This window comes from Chrysemys picta, chromosome 9 (genome assembly GCF_011386835.1).
Source record: "Chrysemys picta bellii isolate R12L10 chromosome 9, ASM1138683v2, whole genome shotgun sequence".
Taxonomy (NCBI): Eukaryota; Metazoa; Chordata; order Testudines; family Emydidae; genus Chrysemys; species Chrysemys picta.
This window is the reverse complement of record NC_088799.1, coordinates 28,253,283-28,274,671: the sequence shown is the minus strand read 5'-3', so window position 1 is coordinate 28,274,671 and position 21,389 is coordinate 28,253,283. Positions and strand designations below refer to the sequence as shown.

Here is a 21,389-nt window from a genome sequence, read left to right as displayed (position 1 = left end):
AGAGCAGAATTTGGTCTCTACTCTCTGCTGTTATAGCTATTATGTATTTAGTTATGAAACTGTCAGGACTTCTTTTTTTCCCCATATACTGCACCTTTAAATTTCTAAGGACTTTTAGATGGAGAAATAAGTAGCCACTTTGTGTTCTGTTCAGTGCAGTTTGTGAAAAGAAACACACACATCGTGTACTCGCTAAGACTATTTCCTTTTTTTGTTCTCTTTATCTAAAAGAAAAATTAATTCTGGCTGTACTTGTTTGTGGTTTGTGCATAGAAAAAACATAATTAGACGCATCAAATGAAAAATGTTTGCAGAAAGAGTAGCAGTACCTGTCGCAGAAGCTCCTCCTGGCGCATCCTAATTCTCTCTCTTTCCATTTGGATCCTTTGAAGCCTCAGCTTCTGTTGCTGCTGCTGCTGGGTAGTCAGTGCATTGGGCATGTTCAACAACCCACCTTGAGGGTTCTGGGTAGGATGGCTCTGCTGGGACATGGTTGTACTTGGTGTCATTTGTTGCTGGTGTTGGTGATTCATTACTATGAAAGAGAATGATAGACCTGGTTATGTTACAGTGTCTGAATTCTACTTTAAGACAACAGAGGGCCCAGTACATATGTTCTCCATCTGCGTTCAGTGTACAGTTATTGTTCACACATGGATAAATAGCAACTACTCCCTCTGATGAGATTTGACATAAGTAATTATTTAATAATTAGTTGTCAGTGTTTAAGATTCAAAACCAAAAGTTCAGTTTAGGTTAAGCCCTGATATGATCCAATACTTATCTAACGTTATCATAGAATCATAGAATGTCAGGGTTGGAAGGGACCTCAGGAGGTCATCTAGTCCAACCCCCTGCTCAAAGCAGGACCAATCCCCAGACACAATACTTTATATAGTAAAGTATATAAATTTTTTTAAATTCAATACATTCCCTTGTACATGACTAAGTCTACAGCATGTAATGACCTGGTTGAAATATTTTCATTATTTACATGTTTATCTTATTGACGAAGCTAACTGAATTATTGTAGAACAAGTCAGTGGTCTTGACAGTTTTGTAACAGTGGTGTTTTTCCACAAGTAGTGGAAAAATAACTTCTGTACATCATTAGTGGAGATAATACTGTCCAATGAGTTAGGGGGCTAGCCTGCGATGCAGGAGACCCACGTTCAATTCCCTGCCTTGCTACAGACTTCCAGTGTGACCTTGGAGAAATCACTTAGGCCCAGATCCTCAAAGGTGTTTAGGTCCCTAACTTTCACTGATTTGAAGCCTTACTCTCTCTTGGCCTCATCTGTAAAATAGGAAATAATAGCTTTTCCCCACCTCGCAGGAGTGTTGTAATGATAAAACACATTAAGGATTGTGAGGCAGACTGATACTAAGGTAACGAGGGCCATAAAGTACCATAGAGAGAGAGGGAATGTTATATGATGAGAACCAATGACAAGCGTGGCTCTTAGAAGTAACAAAATTAGTTCAGCAGAGGATGATACCAGATACCAACAAGAGCTCCAATGAAACTAGATAGCCTTTTAGTCCATTTATTAAAGCTCTTACAATTCACATTTCAAGGTAGGTGAAACAATAATAAATATGGTACAAACAGAGTTAATCTGAATCATGAGCACTTTCATAAATAAAAAAACCCAAAGAAATAGTAATAAATACAGATCAGCTGGCTTTTGCCCACTTTTCCTGACAGATGTTTTTGTGCCTTTTGAACAAAGAGTACCTCTTTTTCCCCACATGGCCTCAGCCATTTTGTTTTTCGGCTGCAGTCAGTGGAAAGTTAGCCATCTGTGCTTACAGTATGAGAACTGTTATGAATAGCAAAACAGCATAATTTGCAAGTTGCTGGTACATTAAACCAGTGGTTCCCAAACTTGTTCCGCCGCTTGTGCAGGGAAAGCCCCTGGCGGGCCGGGCCAGTTTGTTTACCTACCGCGTCCGCAGGTTCGGCCGATCGCGGCTCCCAGTGGCCGCAGTTCGCTGCTCCGGGCCAATGGGAACTGCTGGAAGCAGCAGCCAGTACGTCCCTTGGCCTGTGCTGCTTCCAGCAGCTCCCATTGGCCCAGAGCAGTGAACTGCGGCCACTGGGAGCCGCGATCGGCCGAACCTGCGGACGCGGTAGGTAAACAAACCGGCCCGGCCCGCCAGGGACTTTCCCTGCACAAGCGGCAGAACAAGTTTGGGAACCACTGCATTAAACCAATCTCTTTAGCAAAATTAGGAGGGAAAAAACACCCTGCATTGAGAGAATATACCAGGAATAACCTATCAAAAGGCAGACTTTAAAAAGTTTTTACTAAACAGAATAGCCCAAATTCATCACGGGTGTAACTCCATTAGGTCAACTGAGTCAGATAAGACTGACTTTCCAGTCCACAGTTTAAGTCCTGGTGTACACTACAAACTTATGTTGGTATAATTAGGTAGTTCCAAGTTGTGGAAAATCCACACCCCTGAGCAACATAGTTATACTAATCTAATCCCTTGTGTAGACAATGCTATGTTGATGGGAGGGCTTCTACTACTTGGGGAGGTGGCGATCTATGCAGATGGGAGCAGCTCTCCCATCAGTATAGGTTGCATCTTCACTAAACTCTACAGTGGTGCAGCTGCACCGATGCAGCACTGTAACTGTAGATAAGCCCTTAGTCTCTTTTCAAAATGAAAAGTATAATAAATTAGAGATTACAAAGACTAATTTAGATCCGTTTACAATAGAGGCATATGTAAATCTTCAAGATTCTTGGGTTGTATGTATAGAGTGTCTGATATAGTTCATGTCTTACAAAGAAGATCTAGATACTCCTCAGCAAACTTTATTAATATTTGAAACCTTATCTGTGGGAGCATTCAGATTTGGAGTAGACCCATCAAACCGCACCCATGATGGAGTATTCAAAACATTTGTCTTTGGAGGATAGCTCTGCAGAGGGAAGGTGAGGAGGGGAAGCTTTTTTCAAGTAAAATTGATGCAACTGCACTGAAACTAACTGAATGCTCCCCAAACAACACCGGAAATAGACTGGTCAGAGAGTTAGGCTGTGTCTACACTGCCAATTTCACTGCTAAAACTTTAGTTATTCAGGGGTGTGAAAAAACATCCCCCTGAGCAATGAAAGTTTTAGCACTGAAAAGTGCCAGTATAGACAGCGCTTTATTGTCGGGAAAGCTACCACCCTCATTCGGGGTGTGGGGTGGTTTTAATCGCCGGGAGAGCTCTCCCCCGGCGATAAAGCGTGTCTACACTGCCCATGTCACAGTGGTGCCGCGGCTGCGCTGTAACGTGGGCAGTGTAGACATACCGTGTCACTCAAATCAAGGTAGCTTGTTCTGCTTAAATTCAGGGACCACCAATCAGGGGCAGAATTCTTTCTCAGCTGGTGGCTGTTCAATGATATATGTGAAATAAAACAATAGTCTCAATGCAGCTCCTCAGTTGAGCATGTAATCAAAAGACAGTCAGAACAGGCACTCTCAGCAGTGCGACTGATTTGGACATGGATATTGAACCCAGGGCTGCCCAGAGGGGGGGGGCAAGTGGGGCAATTTGCCCCAGGCCCCGGGCCCTGCAGGGGCCCCGTGAGCCGCTCCAGGTTTTCGGTGGCACTTCAGCGGCCGGCGCCGCCCAGTGAGTACAAGCACTGCAAGCGGCCAGAAAAAAAAAAAAGCCGCGATCGGCGGCAATTAGACTGCTCTACTGCCACTGCTTCATTCTTCGGTGGCAATTTGGCGGCGGGTCCTTCCCTCCGAGAGGGACCCACTGCCGAAGACCCGGCCCTGTCCCAGGCCCCCTGAATCCTTTGGGCAGTCCTGACTGAACCACCCTCTGATCCCTAGATGTGGTTCTCTCCAGGATTGGGCTGGGGCAAAGAGGTGATATAGGGCAAGGTGGGGAAGCCTGCACTACCGTTTGTGCTCCATATTATCCACGGGTGGAATACTTCAGTTTCCAGTATTGTCAATCCAATACTTTTCATGGAGCACTAAAACAGTGCACTTAATTTCCCCCATCCCCACAAAAACAAAACAAAAAGCCAACCAACGAACCAAAATAATAACAACTAACAATAAAGTTCTCCACATGCATTGTCTGAATCCAGATTGGATAATGGTTGGCAGCCACAAATTTCCTTAAAAGTTTATTGAACTTCTCTGCACTGATCCATTGCCAGTCCTTTAAGTAAGGAATAACCCAAATAGACAAGCTTCCCTCTCCAAACAAGAACACCCCTAATCTCAAAACACTGTCTTATAAGGAAAATGTTAAAGAAGTTTTTCCTTCCAAAGAAACAGGGATTTTTATCTCTTATCTTTTTCTCATTGTTGCTCCTATCACAAAGAAAGCCAAAATTTTAACTGGTTTCTCTTCCTGTCTGCAGACCAGAATGAGTTTATATTATGTGGATGTCTGACCTTCAGAGTATCTGGTCTTTCAGTATTGTAGATAACAATAAAGATAGAATGAGCAACAGGGACTATTGCAAAACAACAAGCACTACTCAAACTATGTGTCTGAGGTCTTGTCTACACTACACAGTTTTGTCGACTCAAGTTACACAGACGATCAGAAACCGGTTTAATTACATCACTTGTGTGTGTCCACAGTTGGTGCTTTAGCATCAACAGTGAGATCAGTGCACTGTGGGTAGCTATCCCACTGTGCTACTTGCTACCTTCTGCAGCTAGGAGTTGTGGGAAGGTGGAGTGGATCGCAGTGCATCATGGATGCAGGCTCAATGTCCTACGATGCAGTTTTTTCTGTCCCAGGATTCCATCAGCTTTCGACTGCATTTTATGGCACTTTTCAACTGTCCCTGTTTACTACATGCCAGCCATCTCAGTCTGAAAGGATGGATCCTGAACTGCTCTCTACTGTTGTGGTCATTGTTATGAACATGTCACAGATGGTCATGCAGTAGATCATGAACCCCCAATCTGAACAGGAATCAGAGTTGCTTGACTTGCTGTGTGCAATGGAAAGAAACAACATCAGATTACTTTTGGCATTCAGGGAGCAGCTGAACACAGTGGAACATCAGTTCTGGGCTGGGGAAACAAGCACCAAGTGGTGGCATTGTTATGCAGGTCTGGGATGACAAGCAGTGGCTGCAGAACTTTCTGATGTGGAAAGCCACCTTCTTGGAACTGTCTGCGGAACTTGCCCCAGCACTGCGGCTCAAGGACACCAAAATGAGAGCTGCCTTCTTGGTGGAGAAGCACATGGCGATCACTGTGTGGAAGCTGGCGACTCCAGACTGCTACCGGTCAGTCACAAATCAGTTTGGAGTCAGGAAGTCAACTGTTGGGGCTGTGTTAACACAAGTGTGCAGGTCCATTAATCACATGGACTATGAAAGACTGTGACTCTTGGCTATGTGCAGGAAATAGTGGATGGCTTTGCGGCAATGGGACTACCTAGCTGCAGTGAGGCAATAGGTGGCAGACGTATTCCAATTTTGGCCCCAGACCATCTTGTGATGGAGTACATCAATACAAAGGGATACTTCTCTATGGTACTGCAGGATAACCGTGGGTGTTTCACTGACATCAACACAGGGAGGTCCAGGAAGGTTCATGACACATCTACAGGAACACTAGCACGTATCATAGAATCGTAGAATATCAGGTTGGAAGGGACCTCAGGAGATCATCTAGTCCAACCCCCTGCTCAAAGCAGGACCAATTCCCAACTAAACCATCCCATCCAGGGCTTTGTCAAACCTGACCTTAAAAACCTCTAAGGAAGGAGATTCCACCACCTCCCTAGGTAACCCATTCCAGTGCTTCTCCACCCTCCTAGTGAAAAAGTTTTTCCTAATATCCAACCTAAACCTCCCCCACTGCAACTTGAGACCATTACTCCTTGTTCTGTCATCTGCTACCACTGAGAACAGTCTAGATCCATCCTCTTTGGAACCCCCTTTCAGGTAGTTGAAAGCAGACTAAACAATCCCAGTTCCCTCAGCCTCTCCTCATAAGTCATGTGCTCCAGCCCCCGAATCATTTTTGTTGCCCTCCGCTGGACTCTTTCCAATTTTTCCACATCCTTCTTGTAATGTGGGGCCCAAAACTGGACACAGTACTCCAGATGTGGCCTCACCAATGTCGAATAGAGGGGAATGATCACGTCCCTCAATCTGCTGGCAATGCCCCTACTTATACAGCCCAAAATGCCATTAGCCTTCTTGGCAACAAGGGCACACTGGTGACTCATATCCAGCGTCTCGTCCACTGTAACCCCTAGGGCCTTTTCTGCAGAACTGCTTCCTAGCCATTTGGTCCCTAGTCTGTAACAGTGAATGGGATTCTTCCGTCCTAAGTGCAGGACTCTGCACTTGTCCTTGTTGAACCTCATCAGGTTTCTTTTGGCCCAATCCTCTAATTTGTCTAGGTCCCTCTGTATCCTATCCCTACCCTCCAGCGTATCTACGACTCCTCCCAGTTTAGTGTCATCGGCAAACTTGCTGAGAGTGCAGTCCACGCCATCCTCCATTAATGAAGATATTGAACAAAACTGGCCCCAGGACTGACCCTTGGGGCACTCCGCTTGATACTGGCTGCCAACTAGACATGGAGCCATTGATCACTACCCGTTGAGCCCGACGATCTAGCCAACTTTCTATCCACCTTATAGTCCATTCATCCAGGCCATACTTCTTTAACTTGCCGGCAAGAATACTGTGGGAGACCGTATCAAAAGCTTTACTAAAGTCAAGGAATAACACATCCACTGCTTTCCTCTCATCCACAGACCCAGTTATCTCCTCATAGAAGGCAATTAGGTTAGTCAGGCATGACTTGCCCTTGGTGAATCCATGCCGACTGTTCCTGATCACTTTCCTCTCCTCTAAGTGCTTCAGAATTGATTCCTTGAGGACCTGCTCCATGATTTTTCCAGGGACTGAGGTGAGGCTGACTGGCCTGTAGTTCTCCGGATCCTCCTTCTTCCCTTTTTTAAAGATGGGGACTACATTAGCCTTTTTCCAGTCATCCGGGACCTCCCCCGATGGCCATGAGTTTTCAAAGATAATGGCCAATGGCTCTGCAATCACATCCGCCAACCCCTTTAGCACCCTCGGGTGCAGTGCATCCGGCCCCATGGACTTGTGCTCGTCGAGTTTTGCTAAATAGTTCCAAACCACTTCTTTCTCCACAAAGGGCTGGTCACCTCCTCCCCATACTGTGCTGCCCAGTGCAGCAGTCTGGGAGCTGACCTTGTTTGTGAAGACAGAGGCAAAAAAAGCATTGAGTATATTAGCTTTTTCCACATCCTCTGTCACTAAGTTGCCTCCCTCATTCAGTAAGGGGCCCACACTTTCCTTGACTTTCTTCTTGTTGCTAACATACCTGAAGAAACCCTTCTTGTTACTCTTAACATCTCTTGCTAGCTGCAACTCCAAGTGTGATTTGGCCTTCCTGATTTCACTCCTGCATGCCTGAGCAATATTTTTATACACCTCCCTAGTCATTTGTCCAATCTTCCACTTTTTGTAAGCTTCTTTTTTGCGTTTAAGATCAGCAAGGATTTCACTGTTAAGCCAACCTGGTCGCCTGCCATATTTACTATTCTTTCTACACATCGGGATGTTTTTTTCCTGCAACCTCAAAAAGGATTCTTTAAAATACAGCCAGCTCTCCTGGACTCCTTTCCCCCTCATGTTATTCTCCCAGGGGATTCTGCCCATCAGTTCCCTGAGGGAGTCAAAGTCTGCTTTTCTGAAGTCCAGGGTCCATATTCTGCTGCTCTTCAAGCAGGAACTTTCTTTCCAGACCAGAAGATTCCAGTGGGGGGATGTTGAAATGTCCATAGTGATCCTGGGAGACCCAGCACACCCCTTACTCCCATGGCTCATGAAGCCTTATATCAGAAACCTGGACAACAGCAAGAAATGCTTCAACAATAGGCTGAACAGGTGCAGAATGACTGTAGAATGTACCTCTGGCAGATTAAAAGCATTCTGGTGCTGCCTTTATGGCAGGTTAGACCTAAATGAGGAAAATATTCCTGTGGTCATAGAAGCCTGCTGCGTGCGCCATAATATTTGTGAGGCTAAGGGTGAAAAGTTTCCCCTAGGGTGGAGTGTGGAGGTGGATTGTCTGGCTGCTGAATTTGAGCAGCCAGATACCAGGGCTATTAGAAGGGCACAACACGGGGCTATCTGAATCAGAGAGGCTTTGAGGTGACATTTTGACAATGAGCACCAGTAATCTGTCTTTCTGTACAGTACTCTGCCATGCTTTTGTTAGCTTGCCGCCTTGCATGAAAATTGTGATGATTCCTGCCCAGAATTTGTAGTCAGCAAATGATCAAATTGCTACTATGTATTACTCCCAGCAGCAACCACTACCTGTAGGAGACAAATAAAGATTGGTTATCTTTCAGAGAGTTCGTTTTTATTTAATATCAATTAACAACGCACACAAAAGGTTTGGGGGAAAAGAGATAAGAGTGCAGGGCAGTGTAGGCTCTCACAGCTGTGTGTAAGTCCAATTATCATTTTGGAAGCTGTCTGAAGGGGTGGAGTGAATGGGGTACCGAGACGTTCCGGGACATTGCAAGGAATATGTGGGAGGCGTTTGGGAAGGGCAAAAAGAGTTCTGTATCAGCTGCAGGGAGAAGCGAGTACTACCTGGAGCGTGATTAGGGAGTTCAACATCTGTTTGCTCCTCCATCACTTTTATCATCCACTCGTGACCCTTTACAATGTGCTCCTCACTCTCCTTTCTGTCCTGCCTTTCTATTTAAAAATTTTCCTTCAGGGTCTCTCTCCACTCCCTGTGTTCTCTTTTTTCAGCCTCTGAGGATTGGGGTACTTCTCGGAACATGTCCTCCTTGCTCTGCATTTGTCACTTCCTTATCTGGCAGAGGTGTTCCATCAGTTTGTAGAGGGTTCCCCTGAAGATCACATCTACAAAAGCATAAGAAACAGGATTGTTAGTTCACACACAGCACTGAATCATTATAGTAAAATACACCTCTTTTTACATACAAATCACTTTCTCACTGTCCCTTGGCAAGCACACATCTCAGCAAACACCCTAAACACCGTGAGTTCAGCCTGGGGGGTAGGGGGGAGTGGGGGGTTTGGTGCTCAAGATGGGGCAAAGGGTCTAGGTGTTTTTTAAGGGGATCACTGCAGGTGACTAGGGACAATATTGTAAATTCTGCCATCATTTTCCACAGGCAGGGGTCATTGAAGCAGATATCTCACTCCTGAGCATTAGCAAGGATGCATCTCCTGCACATGTGCGGCTTCAGGTCTGGTCCCTATGCTGCTCGCCTGTGTGCCGCTTTGGTCCCGGCACAAGTGATTGCCGATTGGCACGGGAAAGTTTCCTACAATGGGGGAAGGAACAAACCAGCTCTGCCAAGGAACCTCCAGCAGAGGACTGGCGAGTACCTCCAGGACAGTTTCCTAGAGATCTCTCTGGAAGATTCCCATGAAATCTCGGTGTGCATTAACACTCTGTTCTGCCGCACAAGGAAATGTGGAGCACACAGAAACACATCTAGTCTTGTACATTTCTATCCCTTCACCCACTTCTAGAATATACAGAGCAAAGGACAGCTCTACCTCATATAACTGAGCAGCATCAACTCAAAAAGATCACTCACCTGGGCTCTCCTCTCTTGCATTATGCACGCCAGAGACGGACTGCTGGGACTGGCTAGACCCTGCTGCGTGCTCCACATCATCCTCCAACTCGACCTCCTCGTCCACGACTTCATCCTCGGGGTTGAGTCCACTGTCTGCTGCCTCCAGCCCCAATGAAGTATCAATTGGGCTCATTGAGTTGGGGTTGCCGCCAAGGATGGCATCCAGCTCCTTATAGAAGCGGTAGGTCTTTGGCAGAGCACAGGAGCACAGTTGGTCTCCCGTGCCTTCTGGTATGCCTGCCTCAGCTCCTTTATCTTCGCAGGGCACTCCTGCGTGTCCTGGTTGTAGCTCTTATCCAACAAGCCATGGGAAACCTGCCCATAGGTATCCAAGTTCCTATGGCTGGAGCGGAGCTGGGACTGCACAACTCAGATGTGCTCCAAGAGGGAGAGCGTTTGCTGCGTGGAGCCGCCATGGTCAGCTGGGAAGATGTGATGTGAGCTCTCCACACAGAGCAAACAAGAAGTGGAATTTCAAAAAATCCCGAGCCTTCAAAGTGGGAGGGGCAGATGCCTGTGTACCTGAGTGCAGGGCAGTGGAGTTTGAACTGCTGACCAGAGCGTTCAGGATGGGCATTGTGGAACATCTCCTGGAGGCCACTTACAACGACATAACCAAATGCAGTGTCTACACCGACACTTTGTTGATATAACTTTGCCGCAAAAAGCTCTATACCTCTCGTCAAGCCACTTGTTGGCAAAGCAGGAGAGTTTTGCCAGCAGAAGGAGCATTGCAGTGTGTATGCTTCCACTGTTTTGTCGACAAAACCGGCTTTTGTCGACAAAACTGTGTAGTGTAGACAAGGCCTAAGACACAGAGAAGGTCTGATTGTCTTCTTATGTAAATCAGGAGTAACTCCACTGAAGCCTAATGAGTTAAATCATGTAAAACTGGGGTGAGTCCTTAATTCTGCAAACAGTTATGCAAGTACTTAACTTCGCATATGTATTTAAGCATGTGTTTAAATCTCTGCAGTATCTGGGCCTAAGTGAGAGGAGAATCAAGCCCAGCATCATTGATCTCTTGAGGAAAATCACAATACATTAGATTAGATTCTTCTTAAGTGCAAATCTTTTAAAAGTATGGGACAAATGTAAAATGCTGGGACAGAAAAAGTCTATGAAAATATCACTGGACAAACACCCTGCCTGTGCAGATTCTCTGAGGGAAGAGCAGGGTGACAGCCTGAATTGTAGCAGTCTTATGGAATGTGTTAGTCATGGATGTCTACTGGCACAGCTACACTAGAGAGTTTACAGCAGCGCAGAGCTCTCTAATATAGCAGCTCTAAGCTGACAGGAGAGAGCGCTCCCGTCAGCTTAACTACTCCAGCCCCTGCAAGTGGCAGAAGCTATGTCGACGGGAGTTCTCCCGCCCACACCGGAAATTCTATAGCCCACAGCTCTCCTGCCTCCAGCAGATCTCAATTCTCTTTTTGCACCACAGATGGGCTTCTCTGGGGCTAGAGAAGAGAGAAGGGGAAGAATAGGGCAATGCTGTTGAGATGGACCTCCTAGTGTTATGCCCCCCTTCATCCCTCCAAAACAGATCTGAGTCTTTCCCTTCATGGAAGTGGAAGGGAAAATCTGGCTCTCTATTTGTAAACTAGTCACTTAAACTAGTCACTTCTGAATACCGAGTCTGTATTTGGGAATTAGGTCACTGAAATGTACAACTTATAATGTACTTTCTTTCCTCTGCTTTCCAACCATTTTATTACTGTTACATGCTATAAGCTTGGACTTACATTCTGGTGTTAGTGCAGTGAACAGTTTAAACATCACAGGAATATAAAAAATTACATGACACTGCTTGACCCATGAGTGATTAAGTACGCTATACAGCATATGATTATTTTACTAATAAACAAACAAAACAATAAATCAGTCATTTCACTTCCAACAATAAACTACTTCTATCAGCTGAATCTGACATAATGATTTACCTAAAGGAAAATTTTGAAAGTTTCACTGGAGGAGATGGTAGTATTTTATATGAGAGCCCTTTATATTAGAACATTGTGGTATAGACAGGCAGCATCAGACTGGGGAGGAAAGGGCTTCTAAAAAAGGAGAGAAGATAAGCCTCTGATGATGTCTGGGCCTCTGGTGACGGTAGCTGTGTCTACCAACCAAAACCACTGGGGCCTGGATGTAGGAGGCAGGAGGGGATGTCTTTTCTTCCCTTAGATAAGGAGCTGGAAGTGCCCAACTGACTCTGCTTCATATTGTGATTTGCTCATGGACCCAGCTGACTGACTCTGTGCTTTCACTGCAATATGTGCCCTCCAGCCATTTTCTGCCTCTTGTGTTTGAATTTAGGGAAGCATCTTAGATCACGCCTATAATGTACAAAACAAAACAATATTGATTTCAAATACAGCAGGGAACAAGGGACAGGTAGGACCACTCCACTGCCTGTGCTCTCTGGCCCTTCTCCATAGATGGTTCTGTGGATCTAAGTTCTGTTGGAACAATGGTCCTTGCCAGGCAGAACTTGGATCCACAGAGAAATGGTGCTGTTCTAGAACTGTCACTCCTAGGATGGGTCTTTAGAAGGGCCTCCAAGTTCTGGATCACCTGGAACTATTCCTGTAGGCCAGTTTGAATCTTCAGACAAGTCAGTTTTTCCAGCCACAGTTTTCAGCTTGTGAAATGGGGATGAAATAATTATGTATCAGCATAATTATCAGTTCTACAGGCATACAGTTTTTCCATAGCCATAGCTCGCCAGACACATTGAAAATGTTAGATATAGAAGGTTGTTTGCAGTGTTGCTATAGCCGTATTGGTCCCAAGATATAAGAGACACAAGGTGAGTAAAGTAGTTGGACCAATTTTGGTTGATGAAAGAGACAAGCTTTCAAGCTACACAGAGCTCTTCTTCAGGTCTAGGAAAGATGCTCAGAGTGTCACAAGCTGGAGCAGATTGTTTAGTATAAGTAGTTAACACATCTTCTAAGAGACCATTCAAGGTGAAGTGGCACCTTTGCAGTCATAGGGCAAAAAAGGAGGGTTACTGGGTTACAGAATGTAATAATAAGCCATACATCCAGTGTCTTTATTAAGGCCATGTCTATACTACAATATTATGTCGACCTAACTTAGGTGGCATGCACCCACCAGAGTTATTAAATCGCTTGTGTATGTGCACACTTGGCTCCTTGTGTCGGTGGAGCGTGTCTTCACCAGCTACGTTTGTATTGATTGTATTGTCGGTGGCTCCTGAAAGCCAGTAACAGTCGACATAAGAGTACACTTATAAAGGCTGCAGATGATACCAAGCTGGGAGGGGTTGCAAGTGCTTTGGAGGATAGGATTATAATTCAAAATGATCTGGACAAACTGGAGAAATGGTCTGATGTAAATAGGATGAAATTCAATAAGGACAAATGCGAAGTACTCCACTTAGGAAGGAACAATCAGTTGCACACATACAAAGTGGGAAATGACTGCCTAGGAATCGCAGAAAAATATCTGGGGGTCACAGTGGATCACAAGCTAAACATGCGTCAACGGTGTAACACTTGCAAAAAAAGCAAACATCATTCTGGGATGTATTAGCAGGGGTGTGTAAGCAAGACACGAGAAGTAATTCTTCCACTCTACTCCACGCTGATTAGGCCCCAACTGGAGTATTGTGTCCGGTTCTGGGCACCACATTTCACGAAAGATATGGACAAATTGGAGAAAGCCCAGAGAAGAGCAACAAAAATGGTTAAAGGTCTAGAAAACATGATCTATGAAGGAAGATTGAAAAAATTGAGTTTGCTTAGTCTGGAAAAGAGAAGACTGGGGGGGGACATGATAACTGTTTTCAAGTACATAAAAGGTTGTTACAAGTAGCAGGGAGAAAAATCGTTCTTCTTAACCTCCGAGGCTAGGACAAGAAGCAATGGGCTTAAACTGCAGCAAGGGAGGTTTAGATTAGACATTAGGAAAAACTTCTTGATTGTCAGAGTGGTTAAGCACTGGAATAAATTGCCTAGGGAGGTTGTAGAATCTCCATCATTGGAGATTTTTAAGAGCAGGTTAGACAAACACCTGTCAGGGATGGTCTAGATAATACTTGGTCCTGCCATGAGTGCAGGGGACTGGACTAGATGACCTCTCGAGGTCCCTTCCGGTCCTATGATTCTATAAGCAATGCACTGCCTCCACTGACACCACATCAACCTAATTACATCGACTCTGACTCTATGCTGATCAGGGAGGTAGTGTTACTAAATCGGCATAGAGAGGCACTTACTTTGGTGGGAGCCAAATATAAGTGAAGACACTTCCACAGCTAGGTCGACGCACGACAACTTACGTTGACCTGACCGTGCAGTGTAGACAAGGCCTCAGATCATGATTTTTAGTGTCTAGCAAAGTTATGAATTTAAGCTCCCAGGCTCAACAGATATGTCAGCTTCCATTTGTTTAACTGCACTTTTTACCAGGGTATCCGCTGGCAAGTGTTCATCGACAAAGTCTTATTTAAAATGGGGAATTACATCCCTATGACTTGAAAATCAGTTTTCCCTGGTGAGAAAATTCCCTTCAAATTCTTAAATGGTTCATATATAGACAAATATGGGCCTGATTCTTATCTAACCAGCTTTATGCCAGTATAACTCCATGAGAGTTACCTCTGATTTACACCAGCATAAATGCAATCAAAATGAGGTCCCATAAATAAGTTCAAGACATGCTGTGTCTTACTTTTGTGAACTCAACTCAGAGATCTAGCTCCTCAGGTTTTATGTATGTGCAACTTGCACACACAGCATGCAGCTTTTTCATTATGGAACTTTAGCAAATCAGAAATCTAAATCAGATCAAAACAAATATCTCCCTGGAATAAACAAGGAAAAATAAGGATGCTTCCAGTATGTTTTAAACCAGAACCTCTCAAACAAAAGGATTTTGTACAACCATTTCACTTACAATACATGAGCATCCTCCAGCATCACTGGAGAAAAACCTCTACCTCCTTGCCAATGGGAGAAACTACCCTCTCTAACTGAAGCATTATCTCCCATTCAGAGAACACCCCATACCATCTCCAGACCTGCATCTGAAATTAAAACTTCATTCCGCACAAACCTTGCTGGGCATTGTTAAAAACATGAGACATCTGTAATCCCACCTTACATTTCAAATGCTGAAGTCAGACTGACCTCAGAGGCCCTTGTGGTGGGATTCACCCACTATTATGGCTGGTGGGATTTCTGCCAGAGGAAGGCAGCTTTAATTCCTGCCAAGGACTCTGCCAGTTGGGGCTTCTGAGAGGATAATTGAATCAGTACATTCCCCATACACCCAGACTTCCTTCCTGGCCAGCACCCAAATTTTCTGAGCTGTGCTGGCCCCACACAACCTCTCTGATGCAGAGACAGCAGTGGATGCTTTCTGATGCCTCAACCTATCCTGGTGCACTTTCTGCCTCTCTTCCAAAGTCTGTGCTGGCAAAAGCAGAAATGATGTAGTGATTCATCTTCTAGTAGGCATGAAAAGAGCACTTCATCCAAAACCTTATGGTGGTCTCAATTTCCCTTATTATATAAAACATCTTTGTATGCCATAAAATCAGATGGTTTGCTCACATTGATCATGAATAGTTTCCTCTTTGTCTTATGATGGAGAAAAGTAACTGCCTCCTATTTTTACTTGTGGCAACGTCTATGACTTTCCCCAATATATTATGTATTTGCCCTGTCACTTTCACTATTGTTTAGATCTTCAAGAATCTAAACAAACAATTACTCAACTCATTATGGCTAAAGTCAAAGTTCATTTTCCCAGGAAACGTTTTATTTGGGGCTGCTGAATGAACCCCAGTGTATACTTTTACCAGATCTATACCAGCAAAGCTGATTCTCAGCTTTACAAACATTTACAAATTAAATATTGCAACGGACATGGTCTCTACAACATCTAACTCTTCCAAAAGTAAATCTCTGTGTAAAAACCTATGGCTGGCCCGTGCAAGCTGACTCGGGCCAAGGGGCTGCTTAACTGCATGAAGACATTTGGCCTTGGGCTGCAGCCCACGCTCTGGGACTCTCCCACCTAACAGGGTCCTAGAGCCCAGGCTCCAGCCCAAGCACAAATGTCTACACTGCAAGTAAATAGCCCCTTAGCCTAAGCTCCGCAAGCTCAAGTCAGCTGGCATAGGCCAGCCATAGATGTCTAACTGCAGCGTAGACGTACCCTATACAATAATTTATAACAAATGAAGTGCTTCCCCAGAGAATTACCAGTATTTTTTTAGCAGTTTCCTTTAAAGGGTCAACACCAACATGAAAATCACATTTCCATCCAAAAATCTTTTTAAGTCCTATTTTATCAAAACCTCAGATTACTATAATTGAAAGATGAGAGAATACAAATATATTTCTCTCTATTATTTCAGTTTGTTTGGTCTGAGCACATGGTATATTTGCCCTGTATAGTCAAATAGGTGCCTATCTTGCAATGAAATCAATTTGGGCAAATCCCTGCATGCACCCATGCATAAATTACTTCAGTGCCAAGCTTCTCCTATTGTTTGTATGGGGCATCCACAGAGCAACAGGGGAAAGAAACATTAGGAGGGCGGGGAGTGGGAGGAAGAAGGACAATGCAGGTGTAGCAGCTGAAACTACTTTGAACTCATTTGTTTGGTGTTGGCTATATTTCAAGTTGACAGTGTCCCATTAAACTGGCAATTCAGTATCAGAAAGATAGTTCTCATGGAATACCAATCAATGGATAAACAGCCTGTCTACCTACAAATCTGAGATTTATTTTGAAAAAAAATGCCCACCAGCTTGTCTTTCATCAAACTTGGATTACTATTCAACTTTTCTTGGAATGACCCCAAACTTTTATGGATTTCCTATCTCCTTTCTCATGTGAACCATGTAGTTGACCTCTTTTTTACTAAGTAGGTTACAATAAGACTTTTGTTGCATATATTTAATGCCATTCTCACTTATGGCCTGATCTCACCCACTGAAGTCAATGGAAAACTCCCTTTGATGCCAACCGGCACTGGATCACTCCTTTTCAGTACAAGTCTATTCTATACATGGTTGATCTTTAGGATATAATCATATTACAGTACAAACACTTATTGTAGTACTTGCTTGATTTCATTGTCACAGTATTAGTTTTTGTTTTTATTTATGTTCATTTCCTACTGTGCATTCTTGTTATATGAACTTTAAGAACAATTTATTTTTTGTAGATGGTTTATGGATATATTAAGGTTTTACTATGCAGAAAAGAACAGAATTTGGGTCACAAAGAAGAAAAACCTCACAATTCAAGTATAAACCAGACTACTCAACATGAATGCTGGTTTTAGTCCAGTGATATTCATCTGGCAATCCAGTGGTGTTGTATAACATAAAATGTGGAACAGTATTCTACCCTGACATGTTCCAAAAGGCAAGTTTAAGGTGGCATTTCTAATACGACTCTCTTATAACAAACAAGTTTGTTTTGCAGAATGATGCAAGCCTGCTCAATGAGCAGCTATTATCCAACTTACCAGCTCAAATGAAAGTGAACAAAATGTATGAGACCTGGAGTAAATAGCTATAAGTTCATTAGAGTCAGTGGAGTTGCAACCATTTAGTCCAGGTCTGAAGTTGGCCCAATGTGATTTTCTTTATCCAAATAATAAGTAAGTTAGATTTTCAGACATTGGAGGAAAGGCTTTTAAAATAATGTTCCTTGCTGGATATAAACAAAGCAGAGATCATTTTGTGGTCAAAAGAATCTGCAAGCAGCAGAAGCCAAATAATGCAGGTGTAAATTATTTCTGACATATATGTCGAACTGATTGTACCAACTTTTATTTATTTCAGTGTCAAGCATCTGAGTGCAGCTGTGGATTTCTTTTCCCCACTCTGTTTATGGGCAGTCCACAGCCTAATTCATATGAACTCGCCAGCATCAGGTGTCACGCAGCACGGTCTGATGAAAAACATATGTCTGCAGAGGTAAAAGACAAATCTAACCATATTACAGTTTTGACTTAGTCACGACATTGTGAAGAAAAAAAGACCAGTCTCTCCCTCCTTCTCTCTCTCTCTCTCTCTGCTCCTGCCAACAAAGAACTGCTTGTTTTACTTATTTCCCAGAAACTGCATTAGCCTTCCAACAAGGTCAGCAAAAATGCTGCTTTTCAGTTCAGTGTGGATTTCGTTCCAAAAAATCTGTAAAGTATTAAACAAAAAAGTTGCACTATCCCATTGAACACAGAGCACCTTCACTCAGCTTTCTGGACTGAGAATGACCATGTAGAAATTTCTCAACAGTTCCAGCTGTATGCAGAGGGGTCTGTGATTTGTACTTTTAGCAACACTTTCCTGTCTTCATTGCTTCAGGTTTAAAACAATCTGCAAGTATAGCATCAACACTGAATTTAACACAAAACTGTCTGACAGATCTTTTAGAATAACTGAATAAATACCTGGAGTGTTAGCTTTTCTTTAGCACAGCTGGTCTTAAAATGGCAGAGGCTGGTTAGAACTATATCTTAAATTCCTTAGCACTGTTACCAATAACAACTCTTACTTAAAAATTAATAATTATACAAGTGTTTTTTATACTTCCTTATTTTTGTTGTTTCTCTGCTTTTAGCATTTCATTCTGTTTGGACTAGGAAAATGAACTAGTCAATTCCACTTTCTGGTTCTCTTGTATTGGCACAATGCTGAAATGTTGGGGTTGCTAGCCTTGAATGCTTACATCCAAACAGAAACATGTTTTCATTTAAATTAAAAAAATAGGCTTTGAAAAATATTCTAGTGTCTTTTGAACACATTGTTCTTTGAATGTTCCAGGTTCATGCTACTGAAGTTAACTCCTGTTGGTCACTACAGCTTTGTAGCTGTTTCTCTGTAAAATATGAATAAGTTACTCTAATCTAGTCTGTACTAAATCTGCCTAAATTGCTTCTTGGTGGTTTTAATTTCAAATAACCTGAAAACGTGCTTTTCCAGAAGGAGGGTGGCACAAGCCTCATTTCCATGTAATATGCAGGGTCCTCCAGGAAGGGTTCCATCTCTCATATAAATCATATTTCATTAACCATAAACATCTCCTAACATTATTCACCACAGCCACATCTGACTACTGGCTGTACATTTCAGGATATCCAATAATCAAAAGTTATTTGAAACAGAAAGCACTTCTACAGTGCTGGTGATGTATGGATACAGTCCAATTGGGGAAATAACAAACTCTTCCTCTCAATATTACAGATTTCTAGCCAGATTTAAGCAAACTAAGTCTGGCTAAACACAGACAATTCCAAAACACCAAATATTATGTTGGCTATCACTGAAATACATCTTGCCGGTCTTAAAATCTTAGGCGTCTGTGTGGCCTTATCCCTGGAGTCCCATAGTGATAGTGTAACCACAATGACATTTTATCATCTTCAACAATAGCACAGTTACACCCCCTTTTATCACGGCAGGATATGGAAACTTTGGTTCATGCCTGTATTACTGCTAGAGAGAATTACTGTAACTTTTTATTGATTGGACTTCCTCGCTGATTAAAAACACTAAAGCAGGTGCAAAATACCATGAACCACATTATTACCAGGCCCAAATTAAGTTACCACAGAGCATTGTAGTGGTAGGCCAAATATTTTAGTTCACAAGTGAATTTCTGTAATACAAGCCATTGCTAGTAGAAGCTGCTTTCCCTGTTAAAATTTACCCTTTTAACATATGATGTCTTCATCTCCCTAAGAACAATTTATTTAAGCTGCTGAAACTGTACATCTCATACCACTGGGCTCATACTTGCTAGTAGACTTTTGCTCAGGGAAAGACCTCTCTCTCTTTGTAGTGAAATTCTGAAGTTTTCTTCCTCCAGAGTTTAGTGCAGCTCTGTTTCATACAGAGAGGAAGAATGGTCTAATGATCACAGTATAAGACTGAGGGTATGTCTATACTACCTGCCGGATCGGCAGGCAGCGATCGATCCAGCGGGGGTCGATTTATCGCGTCTATAAATAGACCCCCGAGCGCTCTCCCCTCGACTCCTGTACTCCACCAGCATGAGAGGCGCAGGCGGAGTCGATGGGGGAGCGGCAGCAGTCGACTCACTGCAGTGAAGACACCGCGCTGAGTAGATGTAAGTACGTTGACTTCAGCTACATTATTCACGTAACTGAAGTTGCGTAACTTAGATTGATCTCCCTCCCTCTCCCTCCCCCCCCAGTGTAGACCAGGCCTAAGAGTCAGTGTGGATATAAAAGTTAGAAGTTCCGGAGTCTGTTCCCAAGTCTGCTACCTATTTTGCTGTGTAACCTTGAATGAGTCACTTAGGGTCTGATTTTCAAAGGTGATGAACTCTCACAGACAATACTGAATTTAAAATCAGGCTCTTCACTTTTCTATGCCTCAGTTTCTTGATCCATGCCATAAGGCTAATATTATTTCCCTCCTTCGAAGGTGTTTTGAAGCTTAGTTAGTGAGTTAGTGTGCATACAGCACTTGAGATGCTCAGCTGAAAAATGCTCTACAAGTGCAAGCAGAAGCACATATAGAACTACCTGCCCTGCCAGTAATTGATCCCTTAAAAATATATAATGTGTGCTCTGTAATTCCATCTTCTGAAGCTCCTTGTGTGGCATCTATTTATTTGTGATGCCAGAATCTTGCATTTGATAAAGAAAAATGTGTGAGGAATTATTCCAGGTTGCCATGAACTTAATTTTCACCAGGCCCATTTCTGTGGAAATCCATCTAGTTTCCTCCCCATGTTAGACTAGGCTGCCTCACCTTTGCATACCCACAGCACTTCTTATCACCTTCCAACAGCTTTCCCTCAATTCTCTAGGTCTGTATGAGTCCACAGCCTCTGGTGACCCTCCTAACTGGATGACAATAGCATGTAACTGATGAAGAAAGTGGCAGCAGAGACATAAATAACTTGATCCAGATATGAAAGGAGTGTGAGAATATAGAAATTCAGTTCTCAGGAATGACAGTATTTACACAGTTGTAATACTACATATGTTCACATCAATGCATTTATATTGGCGATTAATTCTTACAAAACCTGTGAAGAAGGTATGGTAAGTATCATTACATCATTATTCCCACTGAACAGAATTCCCTGAGGCAGCCTTTCTGCAGAAAGGCTAGCGGGCAAAAGTGGAGCTAGCTGGGTCAGATAAACACTGCAGATCAGGGCAGAATTCAGAAGTCTGGCAAAGCACAATAGAAAATATGTTATGGAGGAATAAATACGACAGCAGGAGTAAGAATAAGTAGGCAAGACTGTCTCCACACTGATGCAGGGGGTTTGAGACCCACAGGGACACAGCTCTGCTCCAGTTCTTTCTGCGTGACTCTGCTTCATCTCGCTGACACTTCTGGCCTGCCAGACAGCCCGTATGCGACCGCAGCTTTTGCACTTGCACCCATCAATCACATCTCAGGGCAAAGATTGCTGAGGCATACAAGCTGCCTGGCATGCCAGAAAAGGAAAATTCCAAGTGGGGAGGGTCAGGCAGGAATTCCATTTCTGGGGGTGCTGCTGCTGTTAGATTGCCAACAGTGAAGAAGGAGACAGAGAGGATGGTCTAGGGCACTAGAGATAATGATGGGATCATCCAAAGGCACTATTGTTTTACTAGTTTATTTAGATTGATCAGCACATTTTAACAACACTCTCTGAATACGTATATGGAACACCTAAATAAATAATTAAACCCCAA

At 43.4% G+C, this 21,389-nt stretch overlaps 1 protein-coding gene across 1 annotated transcript in view; it reads right to left on the bottom strand.

The window, feature by feature from the left end:
• WWTR1 (WW domain containing transcription regulator 1) overlaps window positions 1–21,389 on the bottom strand; it is a 123,277-nt gene that overhangs the window by 24,661 nt on the left and 77,227 nt on the right. The window contains exon 3 of the mRNA XM_005308209.5: window positions 330–535. Within this exon, the coding sequence (XP_005308266.2) occupies window positions 330–535 (206 nt within the window). The remainder of the gene's footprint in view (window positions 1–329; window positions 536–21,389) is intronic.